This window comes from Mesocricetus auratus, unplaced genomic scaffold (assembly GCF_017639785.1).
Source record: "Mesocricetus auratus isolate SY011 unplaced genomic scaffold, BCM_Maur_2.0 Super-Scaffold_100007, whole genome shotgun sequence".
In the NCBI taxonomy this organism is placed as follows: Eukaryota; Metazoa; Chordata; class Mammalia; order Rodentia; family Cricetidae; genus Mesocricetus; species Mesocricetus auratus.
The window spans coordinates 53,628,592-53,653,361 of record NW_024429191.1 but is presented as its reverse complement, the minus strand read 5'-3'; the positions used below and the strand labels follow the sequence as shown (position 1 = coordinate 53,653,361).

Here is a 24,770-nt window from a genome sequence, read left to right as displayed (position 1 = left end):
CAGGCGGCTGAGCCAGGGCCCTGACTCAACAGTGTGTAAGCACCCTGCCCCCACACGTCTCTTCCCCTCCAGAGGCACAGCCACCCCTCCAGGCCTGAGGAACAGACCCACTGGTTGAGCAAAGTAGCACAATCAAAACCAACATAGACCAAATGGCCCAGGGACGAGGAATCACTAAACCTTGGCTGTCGCTGAGAAAGGACCCTGATGTTAAAAATAAATTTCTGAAAGGATCTTAAGACTAGAAATCAAGAATGTAAGAAGGGAGTAAGTAACTCAGCTAGGAAAGGGGCTCCACAGATTATACAGGCAGTATGCACAAAGGCACTTCTCCATTTAACACTTAGGAATATCCATATCAGAACTGATCTTTCTTCCCTTCCTCCTATCCCCTTTTTAAAATTATTTTTTAAAGATTTATTTATTTATTTGGTATGTATACAATGTTCTGTCTGCATGTATGCCTGCAGGCCAGAAGAGGGCATCATTACAGATGTGAGCCACCATGTGGTTGCTGGGAATTGAACTCAGGATCTCTGGAAGAGCAGTCATGGCTCTTAACCTCTGAGCCATCTCTCCAGTCCCCCTCCTATCCCTTTTTAAAAGGAGACAGGGAATATAGTGTGGTGGTACACACCTTTAATCCCAGCACTTGGGAGGCAGAGACAGGTGGATCTCTGTGAATTGAGGCCAGCCTGGTCTACAGTTCCAGGACAACCAGGACTGTTTCACAGAGAAACCCTGTCTGGAAAAACCAAAAAGACAAGAAAAGAAAAAAAAAAAAGAAGTTATGACCCAATTTATGCAAAGAGCAACAATCAGAGAGATCATAATGGCTACTATCTTTCCTTGCTTTGCACAGTATTTCTTAAACGTGGGTCTTTTTTGCTCTACCTTTTTTTTTTTGGTTTTTTGAGACAGGGTTTCTCTGTATTGTCTTGGAAGCTGTCCTGGAACTCGCTTTGTAGACCAGGCTGGCCTCGAATTCACAGAGATCCACCTGCCTCTGCCTCCCGAGTGCTGGGATTAAAGGCGCGCCACCAACACCCGGCCTTTTTTTTTTTTTTTTTTGAGATAGGGTCTCTCTATGTAGTTCTGGTGGTCCTGGAACTTAATATATAGGCTAGGCTGGCCTTGAACTCACAGAGATTTGCCTGCCTCTGCCTCCTGCTGGGATTAAAGGTGTATTACCCCCAGCATTTTTGTTCAACTTTTATTCCTTTGCCATAATCCTATTCAAGTAATACTATCATTGACTTCATTTTTCCTTTACATTGACTTTATTTAAATCAGGACTTTTTGTTGTACCCTAGTGCAAACTGAAATTCCATTAAAAAACAAACCTGAAGTGCTCTACCCATACTACTCAACAATCACCCCCATCACCATCTGGTCTGTGTACCAGCCACCCTCACACTTAGAAGCCCACAAGCCAGGGACTGTCTGTGCTACAGGCTTTCACATGTCTGGGAAGCTCTGTGAACATCTGCAAAGCCCAGGGTCCTCTAGACTGACAGTCTTACATGTGTGGCAATGGCCTACTGGGATAAGTTCAGGGTATAACTATCACTATAGAGTATATCATTGTCCTATTTCCTCTGGGGACCATGGCCAGGAAGCAAACTGGTTGGCTGGATCTATCTATCTGCTCTAGCAGATTCTGTGTAGGGAGCTAGCCAGTGGGAATCCAGAAAAGCAGGTGGGCAAGTCCCAGTCCCCTCACTCCCTCTTATGGTCTTCTGAAACATAGCAACTGCAATGACACAGACCCAGAAACAGCAGAGGAAGTATATGTGCGTGCCAACTGACATGGGGCCCACGGTGCTGGGCCTGGCCACCAACAGTCAGCAAAAAGGCTGCTTCGGCTACACTAAGAGTGACAGTAAAACTGAAAGGGCATGCCTTCAAATGATGGGGGTGGCTTTTCGGTGACCTACCAGGGACCTTTCCCTATGAGTAAGTTGTTGCTGCCACTGCCACCACAGTTGGCGAAGACACAGGCCACAGTGCAATGGCAGCATGAGAAATGTGGCTCAGAGGCCCAGTCTGCTAACATACTCCAGTTGATCTCACATCACAAGGGGAAAGTGTCAGCTACCTTCCCAGGCGTTTTAGGTCACTGTGCCTCCCCAGGGAGCTGCCAAGAGGATAGCAACACACACAGTTCTTGGCCTGGGCATTCAGAAGAACAGGAAATGGTTCTGCTTGGGTTCAGCAAATACTCTGCAGCCCTTTTTCATGCCGAGAGTAGCCTTTTTCCAGGCGTCTGTTCTCCATACAACTCTACCAGAATGCCTTTCCTGGAGCTCTGGGCTCCACATCTGTCTTTCTGAGATGAGGATATAACACTCTGCCACATGGCTCATGAATGATAGGACACTAGTACCTATAGTGACAGAGGCCTCAGTCTTAAGGAAGCACCACTTCTGTCTTCCTATTTTGAGAAATGACATGCAGCCTTGGTTAGACTTCCATTAAGAAAGTCAATGACTGCCATTTTTTACCTGGGATGAACGATGGGTTCCTAAGAACCTTGATCATCCCACCTGCATGCTGGTGGTAAGCAGGCAGGCTGGGGGGCAAAGTGAATCTACCTGGTGTTTGATGACAGGACAGATGGAAAGCCTAGAATAAGGTTCAGGGAAGCATTAACCTCTTTGAGTACCTGGAGCTCTGGTCGATGGCCAGAAAGGTGGACTAGCCATAGACTCTCAGAGAGATTGCAGATGGTTCCCTGGGAATGGGACAGGGCCAAGCTGCGTGTGGTGGTCAAAGCTGGGCTGCCCTCATCCGGTCCCAGGGACGCCTGCAGACAACTTCCCCTAACCTGGCTCTGCCCAGTGAGTCACCACATAACTGCTTCCTGCTCCCCACATGCCCTCATGGAGTCTCGGGAGATTAGACAAGGGTGCCTAGGGTACCAGTGGGCTTGGTGGGTGAGGGGAGTCATACCTGGGTCACAAGATTAGTTTAGCACCAATAAAAAGAATGGCAGATCAAGAAGGTTTAGGAGTCAGGCTCTCTGCTATGGGTGTCTGTTTCCGGCCTTTTCTGAGTGGCGCTGTATGTGTTTAGCATTTGCCCTCCCAACTTTTCCAGATTTTACCCGTCAGATTCCTGGCAGCTGTGCACGGCGCCTGTGCCGGCTGTCACGTCCCATTCTGATCTCTGGGTCGCACGGTGAGAGAAGGACACAGGATGCGCAGGGAGTGAAAAAGTGATGTCGATGGGGAGAGTGCCAAGTCCCCACTCACAGCCATGGGATGCTCAGGGAGAAGGGAAGCATGCTGCTGTGGAGTTCAGAGGCCGGTAGTGAGATTTATTTTTGTTTGTATGAATAAAAAGCTGCAGAAGCCTCTGGTGGGAGTGAGGGGGTGCAACTGGAATGCCGAGATTCAGACATATCAGCCTGGCCTGGAGCCAAGTGTGCTGACCCGGAAGGAGAGTTCCACAGGAGCCTCTGACTGTAGCTCAGCCTGGGCCACACTGGTTCTTAGACTGGGAACCTGAGGAAAGTGAATGTACTCTAAGGTGGGTGTGGTAGCAGAAAGGAGGACCAAGAGTTTGAGATCAACCTTGGCAGGAGACCTTGTCTAAAAAAACCAAAAAAACAAACAAACAAAAAAAAACCCAAGCAAACACTTTTGTAAACAAGCACAAAGTCTTTAAAAAAACAGATACATGGCATAAGAACCATGTTGGCATGAAGTGTGCAAGAGAGAAATAATTTCAGTTTGGGAAAAGTGCTAAGCACCCAGCTATCTCTCAGGAATAGGAGCTACCTGGAGCACAATGACACACCACTGAGACAGACACAGTATGCAATAGCTAAAGAAGCTGATGGGCTGTATTTCTAGGAAGACTCCTTTACAAGTTCCTTTTACACAGTGAGAGATTTTTATAATGCTAGCTCACAAAATTACAGAAAGCCAGGGGGTGAGGTGGAGTGAAGGGTGGGGTGGTAGTGGTGGCGCAGGCCTTTAATCTCAGCTCTCAGGAGGCAGAGGCAGGCGGATCTCTGAGTTTGAGTTCCAGGACAGTCAAGGCTGTTACACAGAGAAACCCAGTCTCACAAACAAATAATGCTACTGGCTGCTACAGAAGGTGTACAACAGATGAGGAGAACAGGGCAGAGCAGGCAGAGGCTTTCTTAAGTCCTTCTTCTTGGGAGATCCATACCGTGTGGCTGCTTCCTTTCCATCAAATGGTGATGGAATCATGTAGGCTCTGTGTTCTTCATTACTCTGGAGACACAGTAATGCCATTACCAGAAATGAGCAAACTTCTACATTCACCTTGCATGTAAGAATACCTTACTTGGCCGGGCGTTGGTGGCGCACGCCTTTAATCCCAGCACTTGGGAGGCAGAGGCAGGTGGATCTCTGTGAGTTCGAGGCCAGCCTGGTCTACAAGAGCTAGTTCCAGGACAGCCTCCAAAAAGCCACAGAGAAACCCTGTCTCGAAAAACCAAAAAAAAAAAAAAAAAAAAAAAGAATACCTTACTTGGTGCCTGACACTATTAGTAACAACAGGGACAATTTCTACTTTTCTTTTATATTCTGTGCATCTAAGTGACCATCAAAGACACCAGTAACTGGGAATAGGGAGGGGAAGCACAGGAATATTTATTTCTTTTTAAGAACTTATTTTCAACTGTGAGTGTGCATGTATGTGCATGTGTGCAGGAGCCTATGGGGGCCACAGGTGTTGGATCCCCTGGAGCTGGAGTTATAGATGGTTGTGAGCCTGTGGTTGCTGTAACTGAATTCGGGGTCCTCTGGAAGAGCAGTTAAATGCTCTTAACTGCTAAGCCACCTATCTAGTCTCAGGAATATTATTTCTATTGTGAGACTTAACAGCAGTTGGGTACATTGGTATATGCATGTAGTCCCAACTGCCTGGGAAACTGAGTCAAGAGATCATTTGAACCCATTCATGAGTTTAAGGTCAGCCTGAATAGCATAGTGAGACTCTCCCTTTTGGTGTGTGTATGTACACATGTGGAGTATATGTGTGAGTTTATGTATACTTGTATCCATGCATGTGTATTCAACGTCTACAGCAAGACATCCAGGTATTCTTCTCCATGGTTTTTCACTTTGTCTGGAGACAAGGTCTCTCTGAAGTGGAAACTTGATGTTTCAGGAGGGCTGGCTAGCTGTCAAGACTCCCTGGGTCCACCTGATCTGACCTTCCCCCCCCCCCCCCATGCTAGGGTTACAGGTACACACAGCCATGTTCTGCTTTTTACATGGATCCTGGGGATTTTAACCCAGGTCCTTATGCTTACAGAACAAGAGCTTTACCCAGTGAGTGATCTCTGCAGCCTTAACACCTTTTAAGAAAAAAATGATACTTCTGATTTTCCTTGTTTATATCTAGACAGGGTTTCTTTGCGTAGTCTTGGGTGTCCTAGAACTAGCTGTGTAGACCAAGCTGGCCTGGAACTCAGAGATCTGCCTGCCTCTGCCTCCTCAGTGCTAGGATTAAAGATGTGCACTACCACCTGGCATTATTTGTTAATTTTTAAAAACGTGTGTGCATATGTGTGTGCCTGTGTGAGCTTATGTGCACCATACGTATGCAGGTTCCTGAAGAGGTCAGACGAGGGCATCAGGATCTCTGGATCTGGAGTCAGGGGCAGTTGTGAAGCACCATAGGGTTGCTGGGAGCCAAACCCAGGTCTTCTATAAGAGCAGTGCTCTTCCCCCACTTTGAGACAGGGTTTCTCTGTGTAGCCCTGGTAGTACTGAACTCACTCTGTAGACCAGGCTGGTGTTGAACTGAGAGATCTGCCTGACTCTGCCTCCTGAGTGCTGGGACTAACAGCATGCACTGCCCACCACCCCCAAGTGAGCAGTACTCTTAATTGTTGAACAATCTCTATTTTTTGATAGGGCTTCACTATGTTGCTCAAGTTTGCCTCAACCTTTTGACCCTCTTGCCTTAGCTTCCTGAGTAGTAGGAATTACAAGTATACTCAACTGTGCCTAGCAATACTACGTATTTTTCAGAACTACCTGGATTGTAAATTTAAAAAATGAAAAAGGAAAAATTAAGCATACTGAGATAATCAATGGCAGAAACCAAAGGGAACAGATAATACACTGGCTATTGAAAGTGAGAGAACTTCCCTGAGAGGCTCTTAGAATCCCCTTTCTCTAAAGAGATGCTTACACCATGTATGTACATGCTCATAATGCAGTACTTGGAATGGGGGAGAGTCTATAAGGACTGTCATGAGCTTGAGGCTAGCTTCAAAAACAGAAACAAAATGTAAGTAGAAACACAAAACAAAACAATAAAACAAGAAGTGTATTTGAGACAGGGCTTCTGTGTAGCTTTATAGACCAGGCTGGCCTTGAACTCACAGAGATCTGCCAGCCTCTGCCTCCTGAGTGCTGGGATTAAAGGTGTGTGCCACCACCGGGCTGGCTTGTATTTGCTTTTTTAAAAAATAAATTATGATGACTAATTTGCTTAAGACTCAGTAATGGGGTCTCTGCAGGATGTGGTGGCACACACCTTTAATCCTAGTACTCAAGAAGCAGAGAGGCAGGCAGATCTCTGCGAGTTCAAGGCCAGCCTGGTCTATACAGCAAGTTCTAGCCTACATAGGACTACAAAGTGAGACCCTGTTTCAAAATAAATATAAGCAAACACAGGGTCTCTCTGTTGTTTAGGTGGGTCTTGAGATCTTGAGTTCAACTTATTTTCCCATCTGAGCCTCTGAATAGCCAGGATTACAGGGACATTAGGACTTAACATAAGGCTCATAGGGTCTAATTATTATAGGAGCTCAATGAACTCAATCACATAGTTTCATCCTCCAAATAATACTTAAAAGAAAACCTGGATGAGTTAAATCTTTTAAGTAAAAATTTTCTATATGCATAAATCTTTTGCCTGCATGAATGGGCTGTGTACCATATGCATGCACAGTGCCCCTGGAGGCTGTAACAGGGTGTCAGATGCCCTGGAAGTAGAATTACAAATAGTTGTGAACTGTCATGTGGGTACTGACTGGGAATGGAACTGCTGAACCATTGTTCTAAATCCTGAATTTTAATAAATAACTCTTGTTTTGAAAAAGCCAAAGAAATATATACTCTCTCTTTCTTGTGGAGAATGAAGGGCTAAGCATGACACTTCTGAGCTTGCTATAAGCATCAATCTAAAGGTGTTTCAGACAAAGGCTTGACCGTTCTGGCATTCTGGGGAAGACAGAATCCTGTGGATGTTTCAGTAGCAAATGAGGTAGCAGCAGCTGGAGCTAGCTGGTGGTCCAGCACCATGTTATGCAGAGAGGCTGAAGTAGGCCTGGGCGGTGCCCAGCTATGCAGACTGATATGCTTTCCTGCCTAGGGGTGAACGTGTCCCTGGACTGGTAGTATATTGGCTCCCACACTGTCTCCGACAGCTAGGAGCCAGGACTGAGTGTCTGCCTTCCGCTAGCTTCCATACAGGTGTATGTGTGGGTGGGGGGTGCTCTGTGCATACCCCATTGTTCCACAGTGCCGCCCCCCCCAACTGGCTGGGTGGCAGTGTGAATGGGCTGGGGCTATATTTAGAGTGAAACTCCTGGGGCTACCACAAAGAGTGACTGCATCTTCAGGAGGGTGGGTGGGCGGGAAGGGGACAGGCAAGTGAAGCTATTTTCAGAACACATGTCATTGCTGGCTACAGAGCAAGACTGTGGCCATAATGCAGAGGGAAACAATAGCTGTGGCCAGAGGAAGAGCCTGTTATGTTTCAGGTGGGATGTTTGCAACAGCTCAGGAAACCTGACCCCGCCCAACAGCAGCACAAATCACAGGAGAGCCTCATGCAGTCTGGAGAGGAGTCAGGAGATTCACAGGGCCAGGACAGTATGAGGTGCCAATAGGCCATGCCTCATGCCTGGAGGAGGATTTTCAGTGACTGCTTGGCCCTGCATGCTTGGTTAGGAATGAAACCCTTCTGACCAACTTCTCAGACCAACCATATACCTTGCTAATGACTCTGGACATCTCCCAAGAACGGAAGTACAAATAAAAACACAGGCAGAAAACAGTGAGGTAGACAGGACTAGTACAGTAGGTAGCACCACCATAGGCTACAAGGCAAAGCCTGGGCTAAGTCAGAGCGTGTGGTCTCAAAGCCCTGGGTGGGTGGACTTGGCACCCCTCAATATCTAAGGGCCTGCCTGGGCTCTGTAGCTCCAGCTGCACAGGCCCTGAGAGCTCCCCACACCCCTTTTCTGACCTCTAATCGGCCTCACTCACCAGCCTCTTTGTGATGCCGGAAGCAGGGAGGGACAGGCTGCAGAAGGAGGCCAGGCCTCACCTCCCCCATCTCCACAGATGAGCTTGAGGCCCAAGGGTCTATGTGGGAGCAGGGAAGTGGAGGTGTGGGCTACAGCCCCAGATCACACTTGGACTTTATAGCCATCCTGGGGTGAGGGGGTTTTTGTTCAACCCCATCTTCATATCCCCTTCCCCAAACATGTGTGGTTCCTGTTTTGCTGCATCTGTAAAAGGCACTGGGAGCTGGGGACCTGCCTTACACCTCTCGGTTAACACCCTGGAGACTGATGGAGTTCAGAGCAGTGTAATTTACAGCCCATCTCTCCGATCTTAATTCACTGGATGCTCCTTTCTTCCTTATTGTATTAGTGTGACCAAGGTACCTGCCAACAATAATGGTCTCTCTAGCTAGGAGACTCTCCCCTACTCCCAGGACAATTTATACCTTTTCCTTGGGATTTTCCCCCTTAAATTAAACAAAAAGAGGAAAAATAGAGAAGGTTAACATGGGTTTGAAGCACCGAGGCCCCGTGGTTCTGGGCAGAGAGCCAATGGCCTGAGGGCACACACATGTGTGTGCTCTCCCAGAAGGGCCTTCACCGGCCCTGTTTTACAGCTACCTCGGCACAGACTCCAGGGTTCACGCATATGGCCAGACAGATGTGTCTGGCTTACGTTCAAGGCTGGAAAATGAAGAATTATGGAAGTGAAGGGCCCCGGGCATTAAAGAGAAGGGGGAGGTAAGAGGGGGAATTTTTCCTCTGCTGAGAAATCCTCCTGTGGCTATGGGGCTAGAGGAAGGAGGCTGACAGGAGGCAGGGCCGCCAGCAACAGTGCTTGTGGGGCCTGTTCTTAAAGGGGCCAAAGCAACCTCCTCTAACAGAACTGTGGGACACAATCTGTGGTCCTGGAAGTTAGGTCTTATATCAGATCTCCAATTATTAGGACTGCTTATTGCTTACATGGCCAACCAGACAGTGTACTCTGGCCAAAGATAGAGTCACTACAGCATGTGTTATCACAGCATCTTCCTCCCTTTCAGGAGGGTCTCACTATGTAGTCCAACCTGCATACTTCAGGCTCACAGTAGAGTCCAGCTCTGAACTTGAACTTGTAGTCTTCCTGCCTAAGTCTCTTGAGCATCAATACATGAAATATTACCCTGGCTTATTTGTACCTGATCTCCAAAAACAATTATTTATTTAGTGTGGTGGAGGGAGTAGTTACATGTGTTATAGCCTGTATAAGAAATCAGAAGATGCCGGGCATTGGTGGCACACGCCTTTAATCCCAGCACTCGGGAGGCAGAGGCAGGCGGATCTCTGTGAGTTCGAGGCCAGCCTGGTCTACAGTGCCAGTTCCAGGACAGTCAACAAAACAATACAGAGAAACCCTGTCTGGAAAAACCAAAAAAAACCCACCAAAAACAAAAACAAACAAACAAACAAAAAAAGACGTCAGACAACTTGGAGGAGTCAATTCTTTCCTATCATATGGGTGTTGTGAATTGAACTCAGATTATGATGCCTGGTGGCAAATGCCTTTACCTGCTAAGCCATCTTGCCAGCTCTGTACTTGATCTTTTTTATTTGTTTATTTTTTGAGACAGAGTCTTGGAATTTGCTTTACAGACCAAACTAGTTTTGAACTCACTGAAATCCGCCTGCCTCTGCCTCCTGAGTGCTGGGATTAAAGGCGTGTGCCACCACACTCAGTTAATAGTTGATTTTTTAAAAATTTATTTATGTATGTATTTTTGAGTGCTTTATCTGCATGTATGCCTGCATACCAGAAGAGGGCATCAGACCCCATTATAGATTGTTATGAGCTGTCATGTAGTTGCTAGGAATTGAATTCTGGTCCTCTGGAAGAGCAGTCAGTGCTCTTAATTGCTGAGCCATCTCTCCAGACCCCAATACTTGATCTTTTAAAAGACCTCACTCATAAGACAAATCACTTATTTAAATAATAGCTTCTCCTAGGGCTGTGGTGGCACATATCTTTAATTCCAGCTCTCAGAAGGCAGAGGCAAGTAGAGCTCCTGAATTTGAGGCCAGCTTTGCTTATAGTGTGAGTTCCAGGACAGTCAGGGCTATACAGAGAAACCCTGTCTCAAAAACAAAACAAAAAACAAACAAACAAACAAAAAAACCAAAAGAATAGCTTCTCATCTCAAAAAACAAAACAAAAAAACAAAAACCAAAAATGGTCTTGAACTCACAGAGATCCACCTGCCTCTGCCTCCTGAGTACTGGGATTAAAGTTGTGCGCCACCAACACCCAGCTTTTGCTCTCCCCACCGCCGTTTTTTTGGGGGGGCATGGTGTGCTTTGAAATGTCCCCCCAGCCCCCATTTTTGTTCATCCCAGCCATCAGGAGATTCAATGCTCAATACCACTTGCTAAGATGAGCTGAGTACATGCTCTCTGATTCCTAGGAATTCGTAGTACAGTGGGAGAAAAGGCCCACAAATAACTGAGACATACATGAGACATAATAGCAGTCCCACAAATGAAGTATAAATCAACACTGCCTGCAGAGAGACCAATTCCTTCTGGGGGAGATCAGGGAAGGCTTCACTGGGGAGTTTCATTGGGAAATGCAGGAAAAGTAGAATTTCAATAGGTAACAGGAAGTGTAGAGCAGAAAGAGTCCTTTGGATTGAGAGACAGACTCAACAAATATCTAAAAGTGGGAAAGGGCAGGGTGGGTGTAGGGAAGTGAGCAGAGAGGAAGGTTAGTATCGCTATCTGGACAGGAGTCTTATTGCTCAGACAGGCACTTTTTACACACTGTTGCTCATCCTGAGAAGTCCAGCAACTATAAGGCAGGTGCTGTGTCAAGTTCATTTTACAGATTCAGAAACAGGTTCAGAGAAGTCAATCCCTTTGGCCAGTGTCTAATAGCTAACAACGGCTTATGGGGAGTGTGTTAATGGGAAATAAAGTAGGAAAAACACATTGGGAGCAGACTGGAAGCCTAAAATGTTGTTAGAAGAAATTAAACTTTATTTCACTAGCCAAGCAAAGGCACTGATGATTTCTGAGCAGGGGAATGGCTCAGAACTGAGCTCATGCTATGCCTGGAGCCTGGTGGCCAGACTGAATACCCTGTAAGTCCAAGAGGGGCCATTCACAGATTATAAAATCAGTGGCACCTTCTGGAGCTATCCAATGCAGGACCCTAGTTGCTATGGTTCAACAAGTCCCTGAACTAGGGTAGCAGTAGCAATGGACCTAGGAGCGGAGGGTGAATGGACAGGATATGATAAAAAATTGGATAGCAGGGGTAAAAAAAAGTCATGGTAGAATTTAAAATGATGTTCTACTTGCTACCATCAATGAAGTCAACCAAAAATTTCTGTTAAAACCAATTTAGCTTGCTAAACTTAAAAACAATAGAAAGGATGGTCAAGTTATAAAAATGGCAGAGGAAGCCTGGGAAAGTAATTCTGACTAGCAGAGAAGACAACAGTACATTGAATGTGTTAACAGGAAGCTGGAGGAAAGAGGCTTATGGACTCAAAGCTATACAGAAGTTAACTATAATGGAGACTAAGTTTTGGAGGTTTTCTTTCTTTCCTTCCTCCCGTTCTTTCTTTTTTGGTGAGTGGGTTTCATGTAGCTCAGGCTGGCCTTGAACTTGGTTTGTAGCTGAGGATGGCTTTTAACTCCTGTCTCCACATCCCATGTGCTGGAAGTACAGACTCACACTACCATGAACAGCAGGATCAAATATGGTAAAAACAGGTCCTAGGTGATTTCTGGCAGTCAAGACATGGAGGTGATATCTAGAGGTGGGACTTTTGTGAAGACTGACAGTGAGATAAAGGGCAGGAAGAGAAACTTGAAGATGATGCTGTTCTTTGGGCCACAAAGAGGTTTACAGTCAGACCCATGGGAGGCTTGTGTAGGTGGCCACATCACAACAGGCAGGCATGTAGAGGTATATTGTATACTGGATCCCAGTAGCAGTAGCACATGGGTATGACTAAAAGGCCAGCTCCAATTGTTATCATTCCTGTCCTGGGGAAGGGTAATGAGACTAATTTCAGACAAAGGAAGCACTTGTAGTCCAGGAACATTGGTGGCAATGTCTCATGCAAGCCTCTAGGACAGTAAGAGGGAGGTAGTACCATTCTACTTTGCAGATGAAGAAACAGGCTCTTCAAAGTTAAATAATTTTCTCAGTGATATGAGGCTAGGTAAGTGTCAGCCCCTGAATTATAGCAAGTTTGCTTAGCTTTCTGCACTAAACCATATGCTTAAGAGAAGAACAATATGCCAAGGGTGGTGATAATTGCCTTTGGAGGCACTTTGGATACAGAGGCAAGTGAGCTCTGTGAATTTAAGGCCATTTTGGTATACACAGAGAGTTCCAGGTCAGACAGAGCTACGCAGTCTCAAAATGGAGACAGGGAGGCCTGGGGTGGGGGAAGCTAGGAGAAGGGAATAGATGGGAGAGAGAAAAAAGAGGGGGAGGAGGGAGATGAGAGGTGCATCTGAAGAGATACCTAAAGATATTCAAGCCTGGAGAGACCTAAAGACACATGCTTATCTGGGTGGTGGTGGCATACTCCTTTAGTCCTAGCACTTGGGAGGCAGAGGCAGAGACAGGCAGATCTCTGTGAATTCGAGGCCAGCCTGGTCTACAAAGAGAGTTCCAGGAAAGCCAGAGGTGTCAGACAGAGAATTCCTATCTGGAAAATCAAAAAAGACACATGCTTAGAGAGGCAAGGAGGCAATGAGAGGGGTTTAACGCTGCCCCATGCACGAAGTCTATAAAGGAGCACAACTTGCTTGGAGAAGTAAGTAGTCGGTACAAGGAGACAGATCTGGGAAAATCATAAGAGAAAAACTTGCTAGAAATGAAGGTTCAGGCTTTCAGGAGAGTTGACAGTGGGGTAACTTCCCCCTGGGAGGATGGGAAAAGTAACCTGTCCAAAGGGGGCTCTTCCATTACTTTAGATCCAAGTAAGTAGCCTGTGGCTATGGCATCGTAATCCCACAAAAAAGAGTGCCCTCCATGAACACCTACATATGGGGAAAGAGAACTCTGAGTCCTTTGAGCCGCATGAAATACTGTATGTGTGGTGTTGACAGAGTCTCACAGGAAAAGTGATGCTCATCAGCATTGAGAAGACTCTGCCCTGCCATAGAACTCACAATGAGATGCCCAGTTTGAGTGCAAAGGTGGAGTATAACAATAGATGCCCTGCCAATCTCTGCTCACATCATCTCATGGTTTGTACAGCCACACCCTCAATGGCAATCAACTTCTCCAGTTAGGCTTCACCTGGATCTTTTCCTGGCGACGCTGCTGCTCAGCTATCTTCCTTGCTAGAGCCAGCTTCTTGGCCCGAAGTTCCCTGATATCATCCTCGCCCCCACTGCCTTCAGCCTCTGAATCTTCCTCAAAGTCTTCAATCACCACATCTTCTTCCTTCGGGTAAAGACACAGACAAAAGTTAAGAGGAGAGAGTGAGCCATGGTACTTACCAGACTCACTCTCTCCCTTTAGCCCCCCACCCCACCCTACGCTGATGGAGGAGCACTCCTTGCCAAGGGTTCCCTGGAATGTGTTGGCAGGACCTGTCACTCTTTCCCTTAAATTGTGTCCTTACATGCTACATCTTTTTTTTTACACACTTGTACCTAAGGACACTCATAATTAGATATGTTCACTTGCATGCTTGTGTTCACACTTCTTTGTTCTCCCAGTACACACTCAAATACAAACATTGGACCTGTTTTCATTTTGAAAGTATAAATGATTCAAAGGGTAAACGATAGAGAAAGCTGAACTGCCCAATTTAAACCTAATTCGTGTTAATAATCTGATAGGAATCAACTCTGGCCAACATCTGGGAGCTAAGCAAGGAAGCTCCCTTGCCCCAGACAGCATCAAGAGCAGATGCTGTAGCTCCATAGACCTTGCCCTGATTTCTTTTTAAGACCACAGCCTGGTGATGTGGGGACTTCTGGGCCCCATTAAAAAATTCACATAACATAGCCTTGCTTAGCTGCCCTCCAAGGGCCTAGGCAGAATAAGGAGGAGGTGGCTGGCTAGCTTAAGGAGTCTCCTTGCCAGGCTGATGCAGCCCTCCCCAGGGATGGCACTTCCTCACTTGCAGACTCAGTTCTCAGCAGCCACTGCTCCCCGGGTGGTCCTAGCTCCATTCCTCACTCTCTTACTTTTGGCCTTGGTCAGGAGAGAACATACAGCTGCCCAAGAGAGCTTCCTTTGAGGGATGGGGCTAGTAGGGGAACATAGCGGGTGATTCAACAGAAGGAAGATTCCTGTAATTCTAACAGGATGATAATGATGACTACACTGACAGCTTAGCTACTCAGTGCTTTTTATGGGTTGTATACAGGGCTATGTGTTTTTCATACATTAACTCTTTTATAACTGTACATAGCTATTAGCATCTGTGATTTATTTATTTCTTATTTTTGGTTTTTCAAGACAGGGTTTCTCTGTGTAGCTCTGGCTGAACTGTAACTTGCTCTGTAGACCAGGCTGGCCGAGAACTCAGAGATCCACCTACCTCTGCCTCCGGAGTGCTGAGATTAAAGGTGTGCAGCGTCACTGTTGGCCCATCCATGCTTTATCAATGGGGATGTTTAGAGTGAAACAGCCTGCTCAGGGTCACAAAAGTGGCAGGAAGCAGGGCAGGATTAAGATTCAAGTGAGTCTGACTCCTATCTACCTTTACCAATCATAACGAACAGCCTGCAGCGTGGGTTCTGAATCAAGAGAGCAAGCTCAGATCTGGCTCTTAATTTAATGGCTGAGCTTTGTCAGGACTGGCCCTATTAAGGCAGACTGGGACTCTCTTGGTGAAAAGTAGTTAATATGCATAGGTAAGGTGATGAGAAGGGGAATCTAAGGAAGATGGCGGTTTGGCAGTAGCCCTAAGAACTACAAATTGTCTTGGTACAAAGAAAGATGTCCAAGGACACCCCATCACCACCATACACCTCTTCCAGTTAGACTGCAGTATGCGGAGATGAGAGCTAAGGACAGAATCTGTCACTGTCCACAGGCACCGTTTGTTTGTCAATACCATGGGAAGGAAGAAGGGTTCACATCCATCTCCTTGCTCACAGGTTTAACCTGGACAGGAACAAGTGCAACAAGATGCCTGCTGGTCCACAGAGGAAGAGTGTCCTTGCCTGCTCTGACCAGGGATGGGACATTTAGCACTGGTTTAGAGTGAACAGGACTGAGGTCAAAGGAGGGTCACAGAAGCTTGTCTGAGGTTTTCTTAGCTCTCATAGCAAACGAGGAAGTACAGGGTTATGAAATTACACAGAATAGGGTAAGTAGGGTTTCCCAGGGACCACTGACATAAAGGAACCCAGGAGGCTCGTGGGAAAAGGAAGAAGTGGGCAGCCTGGTATGGGTCACGAACCTTTGCCTGGTCACTGAGTGTCAGAAGGAGAACAGTGTGGCACAACTAGATCTGGTGCCACAGGTAGCCTGCTCCTTCTAGGGTGCCTCTCTGTCTAACGAGGCTTGTGCTGCCAGTTCTACTGTTCAGAGACATCTTACAGTCATGCTGGAGATCTGGCTTTGCTCAGCCTCCACTGCCCACTTTAACCTTCCAGTGTGGGTGATATAAAGGAAAGAGGTACTAGCATCATGGTCCTGTGTTTCCCACAGTGTCCAGGGCTACAGAGCCACTGTTCTGCCTGCTAAGGTTTGGACACCCCAATGGCTTTGGCAACTCCACTCTCTCCTCCCATGCTGACAGCTCATTCTTTCCTGTATTCCCTTCCCAGGTTTCATCTGGAGAGTCTGGAATCGTAGGCTTAGCTATAGCCCTGGAACCACCTCTGTCCTGGAAGCTGAGCCCTGTGTCATCAGGCATGGGGTGGAGTTCTCCAGCTATCCTAATGAAGTCAGGCCAAGATTGCTTTTCTGAAGACTCTGTTCCAAAGGTGGCCACTCTATCACTGCCTGAGATCCTAACGACAGCTTCCAGCTGACATCTGGCTTCCTTGGCCTGTTGCTGATTTCATCCCTGTACCCCACCCTGCTCCACCGGGCGCTTGAGACTGCTGCAGGCCAAATGACTGTGTTGGCCTATGGGTGACCTGGCCTCTGGCTAGAATTGCTTCCGTCCCTTCCCTCCATCCCATGTTTCTTTCTACCTAAGGCCCCTGTCTTTAATACTATGGGGTAAAAAGAAGGAAAGAGCCAACCTTCAGGCAAAAGTGAGATGTGCATATGTACCCAGTTACCCACACCCAGACAAACAGCAAGGCTGACAGTGATGCTAAATGCACACATGCCCCATTTCTACCACACAGTCACAGTTACCGAGAATTCACAGACCAAAGGAGAGCTGGCAGCAAGGCTCCTTTAAACTGACACACAAATTGGGCCCATGTAGACGACCATCAAAGGTCATCTCCAGAAAGACATACATGCATACCAGGGCAATTGCTGAGGAGTCCTGCAGGGGTGGGTATATAGGTCTGTACATGTATAGTATGTACATATATACACAGATAGACAGACAGAGACACACAGAGACACACAGAGACACACAGACACAGACACAGACACAGACACAGACACAGACACACACACACACACACACACACACACACACACACACACACACACACACACACGAGTCTGGAGTGAAGAAAGGGCCACAGGAAAAACCAAGGGCAAACAAACAAGAGGAGAATTCCTTAATCACATCAGGATGTGCAGGAGGGAGGGAGTAAGAGAGAGAGAGCAGGCGGCAGGGGGGGTGGGGGTGATTTTCCATACGGGGCCAGCAATGTCAGCTCTTCCTGTACGTGAGCCTGAGGCTGGAGTTCAGGCCTGTGCTGTGCTGAGCTCCGCACATCTATAAACTTGATCCTCAGTCTGAACCCTAACACCCCTCTCTCTCTACTGCCTTTCCTAAGCCTTCAGAGCTGAACATTATTAAACTCTTTCCTCCGATGCAACATTAAAAAGAAGCATCTGGAACTCGTAGATGAAGGCATTGGGGTGAACTGGCAGGAAGGGGCACCAGCAGAGTGCACTCTTGAGAAGTCGGCTGTCATGTCAACAGACACTGAACTAAGAGGCTATAAATAACTCCAAGGAGAAGCTCCAGCCTGGGCATCAGGGCATGGGGGAAGGGGAGCCTTCCTTCTGCCATAGCGGGCTCTTCCCGCATAGTACCTCATCTTCCAGTTGTTTTCCCTCTTGGCTTCCCATTTCCTTTCCCATGGTGTCTGGGACGGGTGCCACTGACACATATTTTCCACCCTTGAATGCCAGCAGAGGCTCTTCTTGTCCACAAAGGGCTTCCAGAAAATACTTCAGCACTGTGACCCTTTTGCAGTCAGCTGCAATAACCTATGGGGCGAGAGGGAGAGAAGAAAAACAGCATTTTCTGAGAGGGAGGATGAAAATGAGAGACAATGTTAGCTGCAGGGGACATGAGAACTGTGTCAAAGTTACTGGGGAGGGAGGTGGTGTGAGCAACAAGAGACTGCGTGTGTATGGAGGCAAGCAAGGCCTTCTGAAGGAGGAAGTCACCAGGGCTTCGCTTAGGTCACCCCTAGGGCAGCAGACAACCTCAAGACCAATGCCAGGTGCCCTCGGGGCTTGTGCTTTTCTTTTACTAAAAGTCCTGTTATGAAAAAAACAACAAAACATGAAATAATTTCTTCCAAGTTTGTAACAGCAGTAACAGGAGGAGGAATGGATTGCCGCAGGCTGGCTGTCATAGAACATGGCTTTCTAGCACTCCTGGTGCCCCATCTCCAGACGCCCTCCAGGACAACTTGCAGACTGGAAGATAAGTTTTCTTGGTTGTTTCATCTTAGCCTAGTCATTCTGAACCCACCTGGATGGACCCTGCATCATCTGAGAACTGGACAGGGAATTATCAGGAGGAGGAGACTGGGCAGAGTAGGTGAGCTCACCAAAGCTCTGCTCTCCAAGTTCACATGAGTTGCTCCCATGCTGCTACAGCAGCACCTATGACAGTGCTGTAAGAGAAGCTGTGGTTGATTTAGCTGAGATGTGACTTATCCTGAGCAACTGTCACATTTGTAAAGGTCTCAGATGAAGAAGTGTCCACACTCACCTAGACTGTAAGGCCACATGTGCATGTCTTTATCTGTACCTGTGTTGCATGCACTGGCCTCCTTCTGGCTATCTGCCCCCTTCTCTGAGTATCTGGGGCCCTGTTCTTGCCTACTGACTAGATAGATGCATGTGCATCTAAGTAGCAGAAGGCTATTTCTACACCACAATGGACAGATACCACACAGAGGGCAGCCATCAGTGATTCCAGGACAAGGTAAACAACGGAGACCCATTTTAAAATTTCATTTCATGTGCTTAGGTGTTTTGCCTGCATTTATGTTTGTATAACACATACATGGCTGGTGCCTAAGGGATCTAGAAGTTAGTGTCAGATCTCCTGCAATTGCAGATACAGATGGCTGTGAGCTGCCATGTAGGTGCTGGGAATGGAACCCAGGTCCTCTGGAAGAGCAGATAGTGCTCTTACCTGATGAGTCAAATCTCCAGCCCTACCCACCCCCAGATCTACTTTTAAACCTCACTTTTGAAAATGAAAGGACAGGTGAAGAGCTGTTGTGGAGACTGAACTGTCGAGGCTCATCATTCCACTGTTACACATGCCAGCTCCTCCCTTCAGAAGGGAAGCCCTCAAGTGCCAAAGATCATATTTTGTACTTCTCACATTTCCCTGGCAGGGTGCTATGAGAATAAAGTTGGCACACAATAGCTCATGGGAAAGGACTGGTAGGCACAGAGAAACTCACTGGAGGCCACAGGAACAGATGATACAGGATGATCCATGTCTTCCAAGACAAGGTGGAACAAGTCACCACTCTGGCATGTGGCTGGCCAGAGAGATTGCTTGCACACCAGTCATCTGTGTCACAATTTCATTCTCTGCCATTTTTTTCCCTGTCCAGATGCCATTAACCTATGGCTATTGCCACTATAGGCAGGATATTAGGCTAAGTGTCTGATCACCTCCATTTAAGAAGGTTGGCTTAGAGCCTCTTGCACTTAAGGGGCCTGATTCTGGATACCTCCCTAAAGATTCTGCCTTGGGCCAGGGCACGCAAGTAACCATGGTTCCATCTTGTGTATTCAAACATGTGATGAGGAAGGCTACAAATACAGAAGCAGGGGCTAGAAGGCACTAAAGAACAGAGAGCTGAAATGAGTAATAGCCTGGCAGGCAGCACGCACAGTGGCCTCCCTGCATCCCCAGTCTCTCACTTGCAGAGGAAACTTCTGCATTTCCACAAGACTGCCAGTTTCCTCTCTGTGGTCTAATTTTAACCACCTTGTCGTTACAGTGTGTGTCAGCCACCTGACCCCATTATGACCTCTGACCTTATGCCCCAGCTACTGCTCGAACTATGGAGAATTATGTAATGGATCCAGGACTTTCCTTTCTGGCATGAGACTGCTGACACTGAATGGTGTGGAGGAGGTAAGGGAGTAAGGAGAGGAGAGAGGAGTTTACAATGGTCCCTGGTTCACCTGGATGATGAAAGAGCTATAGAAGCCCCTGCTCAATCTGTGGCAAAGACTTGCCCAGGAGGAGACAGCGTCTTATGGGTATATGCTCAGGCAAGTGGGAAGAAACACCTTTGTCATTAAGGCAGGCCCTGGGTGGGTACATGGCTCAGGAAGCAAGTGTGATTCCTGGCCAAGAGGGAGAAAGGCCACATGTGTGGACGTGGGACTCCTGGAGATGGGGATTTCCAGGGCACAGCAGGAGCCTGGGGTGCAGACATCCTGAGCCTGCCAGCAGCACATCCTTAAGAGGTTCAGTGGGAACTATCATGAAGAAAGACAAGCGAAAAGGAACTCCCACCCTGTTCCAGTTTTCATTTCCATGCCTTTTTGAATGAACCTAGTTTCCCTGGGAGTTTTGTCTGCTACGGTCATTCATCCTTGCCCTTAAGGGCAATGACACTACTGTGACTGCTGAAAGAGCTCTGCTCCATTGGGGTATCTAAGTTGGAGTGAAGAGGTCCAAAAAGGTTCTACTTGTTCATATAGAGACAATTCATCCATGTTTTGGAAGTGTTTTCTCTTCATTGTAATCCAATAGCAGGGAAACAAATAAAGCTGGACACACTATTCTTAGGTTTCTAAAGTACAGTGTGGCAGTGAGAAATGTAGTAAAGCAAACTGGGAAGACGACAAGCAGAATGTCTAGGGCTTGCCAAATATATGGGGAAACCTATTTCCAGCGTGCTGGGCTGGTTGTGAGAGCATTTTGGCATAGGGTGGGAGGAATAAGTCTGGTGGAGAGAGAAACACAGCCTTCTTAACCCTGGAGTTCTATCGGAGGCTCTTGGGAATATTCCCCCACACAAAGGGGCTCTAGTAGTTGAGTCAGAAAGGGACAAAAACAACAAAAAACAGTTTAATATGTTAACAGATATATCAAGATGGAGAAAGTCTTTCAAACAATTTGCTTTAAAAAGCAAACTCCAAGATGATCTCTGATCAGCAATGAAGTTTCTGGCAGGAGAGAGGTTAAACGTTAAAGGGGTTATAGGTTCTCTGCTTGGAGAGGAGGGAGTACCAATGAAGTCTGTGATGTAATCCCCACAGGAACTCCTTCATGAGCACATCTTTCCATTTTGCATCAATGTAAAGCAGAGGATGTAAGTGGTATGTCCACTGCTGTTTGGGTAAACTACCTTTTTCTAGGAGAAAGTTGGGTTGGACAGAGTTCCTCAGGGTTGTGACAATAGGGCTGGATTGGGGCTATAAGTGAGTAAAGGGCTGCTAGACTAAGAATGCTGTGGCAACCTTCATAGTGTACCTTCCTAGTGGCAGTCCTTGTCCTTCTAAAAGGAAGATTTACTTTGTGGCTGACTACCAAGAACTCCAGAGTCAATGGACAAAATGTCTGACATGAATCCTTCCTGCTTTGAACAGAAAACTGGGGTTAGGTCAGGGAAGAGCTGAAAGAAAAGCACCTTAAGAAAGCCCCTTTCTATCTCCTTGAAGGCTGTCTGAAGCGGCTCCCCATCAGCAGCAGGAACCGAAACCCTGAGCTTCAAAGCTCCAGCTATCTATCACCCCATCAGGTCCACACACACAGAACCATGCAGAAAGGAAAACTGAAAGCTTGATGTGGAGAGGTGATATCAGTGTCTATTCTGACCCAGGCTCAGTCCTTGGAGAGAGATAATGTGAGCAGGTAATGAGGTGGGGGCAGGGGCTAAGAGGCAGGCCCTGAGAAAAGCAGAAGAACCTCTACATTGATATAGGAGAAGCTTGGTCTACCATCTGGGGTATCTTACATGGCAAGGTGGACAAGCAAGAATGGTGAAAACTGAGCAGAAATCCACACAGAAACAGAAAAGGAATTAATGCTACTTTCTGAAAGGTGGGGGACAGCAAGAGAGAAAGGGAACCAAGCACCAGGCATCACATACTGATAGTAAGCTGAGTTCCAAGACGTAACACCTCACAGCAGCCTTGGGGAAGAGAGAAAACCTGGACTAGGCAGGAAATAGGAGGAAGGGTTGGAATGCTGACAGGCCTCTGGAGCAAACTCTTGAACAAGAGGCTCAGTGCGCCATAATGGCTAGTTATTTTGCAACATTTCTTTCACTAAACTTGTTTTAGGGGAATCAGAACTTGCACCACAAGCCAGTCATGTGTCTCGGCCCCCCCCCCCCCCTGCCTTAAAAGTCCAGCTTGCTACTGCTCCTCTGGTTAAAGAAAAAAAAATCATATGGGTCCTCCCCCCCAAACTCAAGTTTACAGGTTGTTTTTCTTGTTTCTCTAAATGGAGCCAATTATTCTCACATTTGTTGAAACGTTCAATCAAGCTTTATAGCTTGTTAATTTTACAAAATGTCCTTAGAGCAAATAAGATGCAGACAGGAAAAGTGAAGTCTTGGTGAGATTATTAAGAAACCTTAAAATAGACTCCAAATCTACTACCAAAGCTGGTAAAATACAGGCTGCTTGGCTGGCTTCTGAGGTCAGTTAGCAATGGGTTAATTATCATCTTTAATAAGCCTACAGGATTGGCTACAAGAAACGGAATGTACACTAACATGTTTTCATGAACCAGGAACTTCTAGCTATGTGGGACTCACCCTCACTAGAGACTGAGGGTGGGAGGCACACTTCTGTAGCAGCCAAGAGTGGGTCAGCTTGAGAAGGGGTCTGCCAATGAAAATTCAGACACAAGAAATAAAGAATCCCACACAGGGAATCCTCTGGAGCTGGAAGGACGAAGTAAATGGTTTATTCACATTCCTAGGGGGAGGGGCTTCCTGGCAGGGAGCAGACTCTTAGAGGCAGAAGGGAAACTGGCCACAGGATGCACAATCACTCTGAAGACAGGCAGTAGTTTAGGACCAGGAGATATACACTCATAGTCTGAGTCAGAAGAAGCAGGTAAAAAATGGAGAGAGGGTCAGAGGTCAGAGGAGTGAGAGAGGAAGAAGCTGTACTTGAACTGGGTGACCAAGATGAGATGGAGAAAGGCATGAGATCTGTACCAGATACATCTCTGATGACTTGGGCATATGCTGTCCAAAGGGTCAATCAGAACAGCCTCTCTTTCCTGATCCCTGCACACCAACACAGCCTCATTTCTATGCAAGGCCATTTCTTGGTTACCTCTGCTTCCAACGTCTATATCTAGTCCTCTCTAGACCTATAGTCGACCTGTGTAGGTGAAGAGAAGGGTCAGCTGGTAACAAGACCAAGTGCTAACAGCAGGTCAACCCATAGCAACCACAGCATTCATGACCTGGGTCCTATCTCTATTTCTTCAGAGAAGGTAACCTGAACTGTCAGCCATCAGCTGGCACAGATGCCTGTTTTCTACATCTATGCATACCACATCTGTACATACCACATGTGCACACACATGCATGGCAGTAGCAAGTCTCCTAAAGGTTGATAGGCAAGAGGTAGCAAATAGTTGGGTGGGAGCATTGGGTAGCAGGAAGACTACTGAAGATTCAAAAGGTGTGGAAGTGTGGTCACTGGAAAAGAGGTCCTAACTGCTACTTCCTAGCTGTGCCTATAAAGACGAGTCAATTTCTCAGAGCCTCTATTTGTTCAAGTTGTTTTTGAGGTATAGAAGGTATAATGCATTATCAAATATTTAGCAAGGTACCTGGCCCAGGAAGTGTTAGTGTTTTTTTTTTTTTCCCCTCTCTGCTTCATTTTGTTCAGTGGTGCCTAACACCACTGAAAGGTTTAGAAGCTGGACTCAGGCAAGGTGGAGACAGGGCCGGAGGACAGACCAGAATGCTCACCTGGCCGTTGACACTGCTATAAGTTTTAACTCATAACTAAGGTGCTAGACTCAGGCTACTGAGCAGGTTGGCTGGTTCCCTGGCAGTCCTTTCTTTCTTTCTATTCTCCAAAGACCTGGACCTAACCACAGGCACGCATACATTCTCTAAGGGAGGACCTAAGGGCCTGGGCAAGCATGCCACTAGTAATATGAACTATCAAAAATAAAATTCCACCTTAAGTCAAAATCCTGGTCCCTTACAGTGGTGTCATGGGTTGTAGATTTGCCTTAAATAAGGCCCAGAAGGAACTTTGCCCCAGGTATCCTTATAGAAAAGTAATGATGAGAAAACACCCTCTACTGAATTTTCAACCCATTTGAATTTCCTGATCTTTTCAGCTAGGCACCTGAGTTGCCCAGGGCAGAATATGGCTTGCTCTTTTTGAACTTTTCCCAGGAAAGAAACCATTCTCTAAGAGCTGTAAGCTTCGATGTTCCAGCAAGGTGTACTCTCATCTGCTAGGGCACCACAGACGGCAGGCTATAGGCAGCAGTAGCTTGGGCTGCAGTCCAATCCTGCTTTCCCTTCGGAGTGCTCCAGAGCAACCACCCACATTGGCAGGGGTTGGGGCGGAAACTGGCACTGCCAACACAAGCCTTCCAGGTCTGGCTAGCTTCAGCTGGTCTGAAACATGGAACACAGGTGCTGGGCCTTCACTTACTGAACCAGCAGGGGAGGCTGCAAGCTCAGTCCCTGAGGAAGAAAGTCCTCATCTGTCTTAATCTGTTGCCACATTGACAGAGAGCTCTAAGCCAGAATCAGGATCTAGTTCAATGAATCTCAACCTGTGGGTCGTGACTCTTTGGGGGAGAGGTGTGTGTGTGTGTGTGTTTGTGTGTGTGTGTGTGTGTGTGTGTAACAACCCTTTCACAGGGGTTGCCTAAGACTATATGCATATCAGATATTTACATTACAATTCATAACAGTAGCAAAATTACAGTTATGAAGTAGAAACAAAAATTTTTATGGTTGGGGATTATTATAACATGAGAAACTGTATTAAGGGGACATAGTATTAGGAAGATTGAGAACCACTGATCTAGTCCCTCTGAGTCACATTCTTATTTGTGTTCCACATAACTAGGTGCAGGAGCTCACCCCCTTTAGGTTTGTATTCAGGCTCCTTCAC

The 24,770-nt window shown here is 46.8% G+C and overlaps 1 protein-coding gene across 2 annotated transcripts in view; it reads right to left on the bottom strand.

Annotated features, from left to right (window-relative positions):
• Smg6 (SMG6 nonsense mediated mRNA decay factor) overlaps positions 1-24,770 on the bottom strand; it is a 237,654-nt gene that overhangs the window by 8,379 nt on the left and 204,505 nt on the right. The window contains exons 14-16 of one of the 2 annotated variants that reach the window (XM_040749136.1): positions 17,478-17,654; positions 13,581-13,727; positions 3,821-4,244 (exon numbers count right to left, since the gene is read on the bottom strand). In XM_040749136.1, coding sequence (XP_040605070.1) covers positions 4,086-4,244; positions 13,581-13,727; positions 17,478-17,654 — 483 coding nt within the window. In that variant the 3' untranslated portion in view covers positions 3,821-4,085. Of the gene's footprint in view, positions 1-3,820; positions 4,245-13,580; positions 13,728-17,477; positions 17,655-24,770 lie in introns of those variants that run through there. The other variant, XM_040749135.1, reaches the window with a different exon arrangement.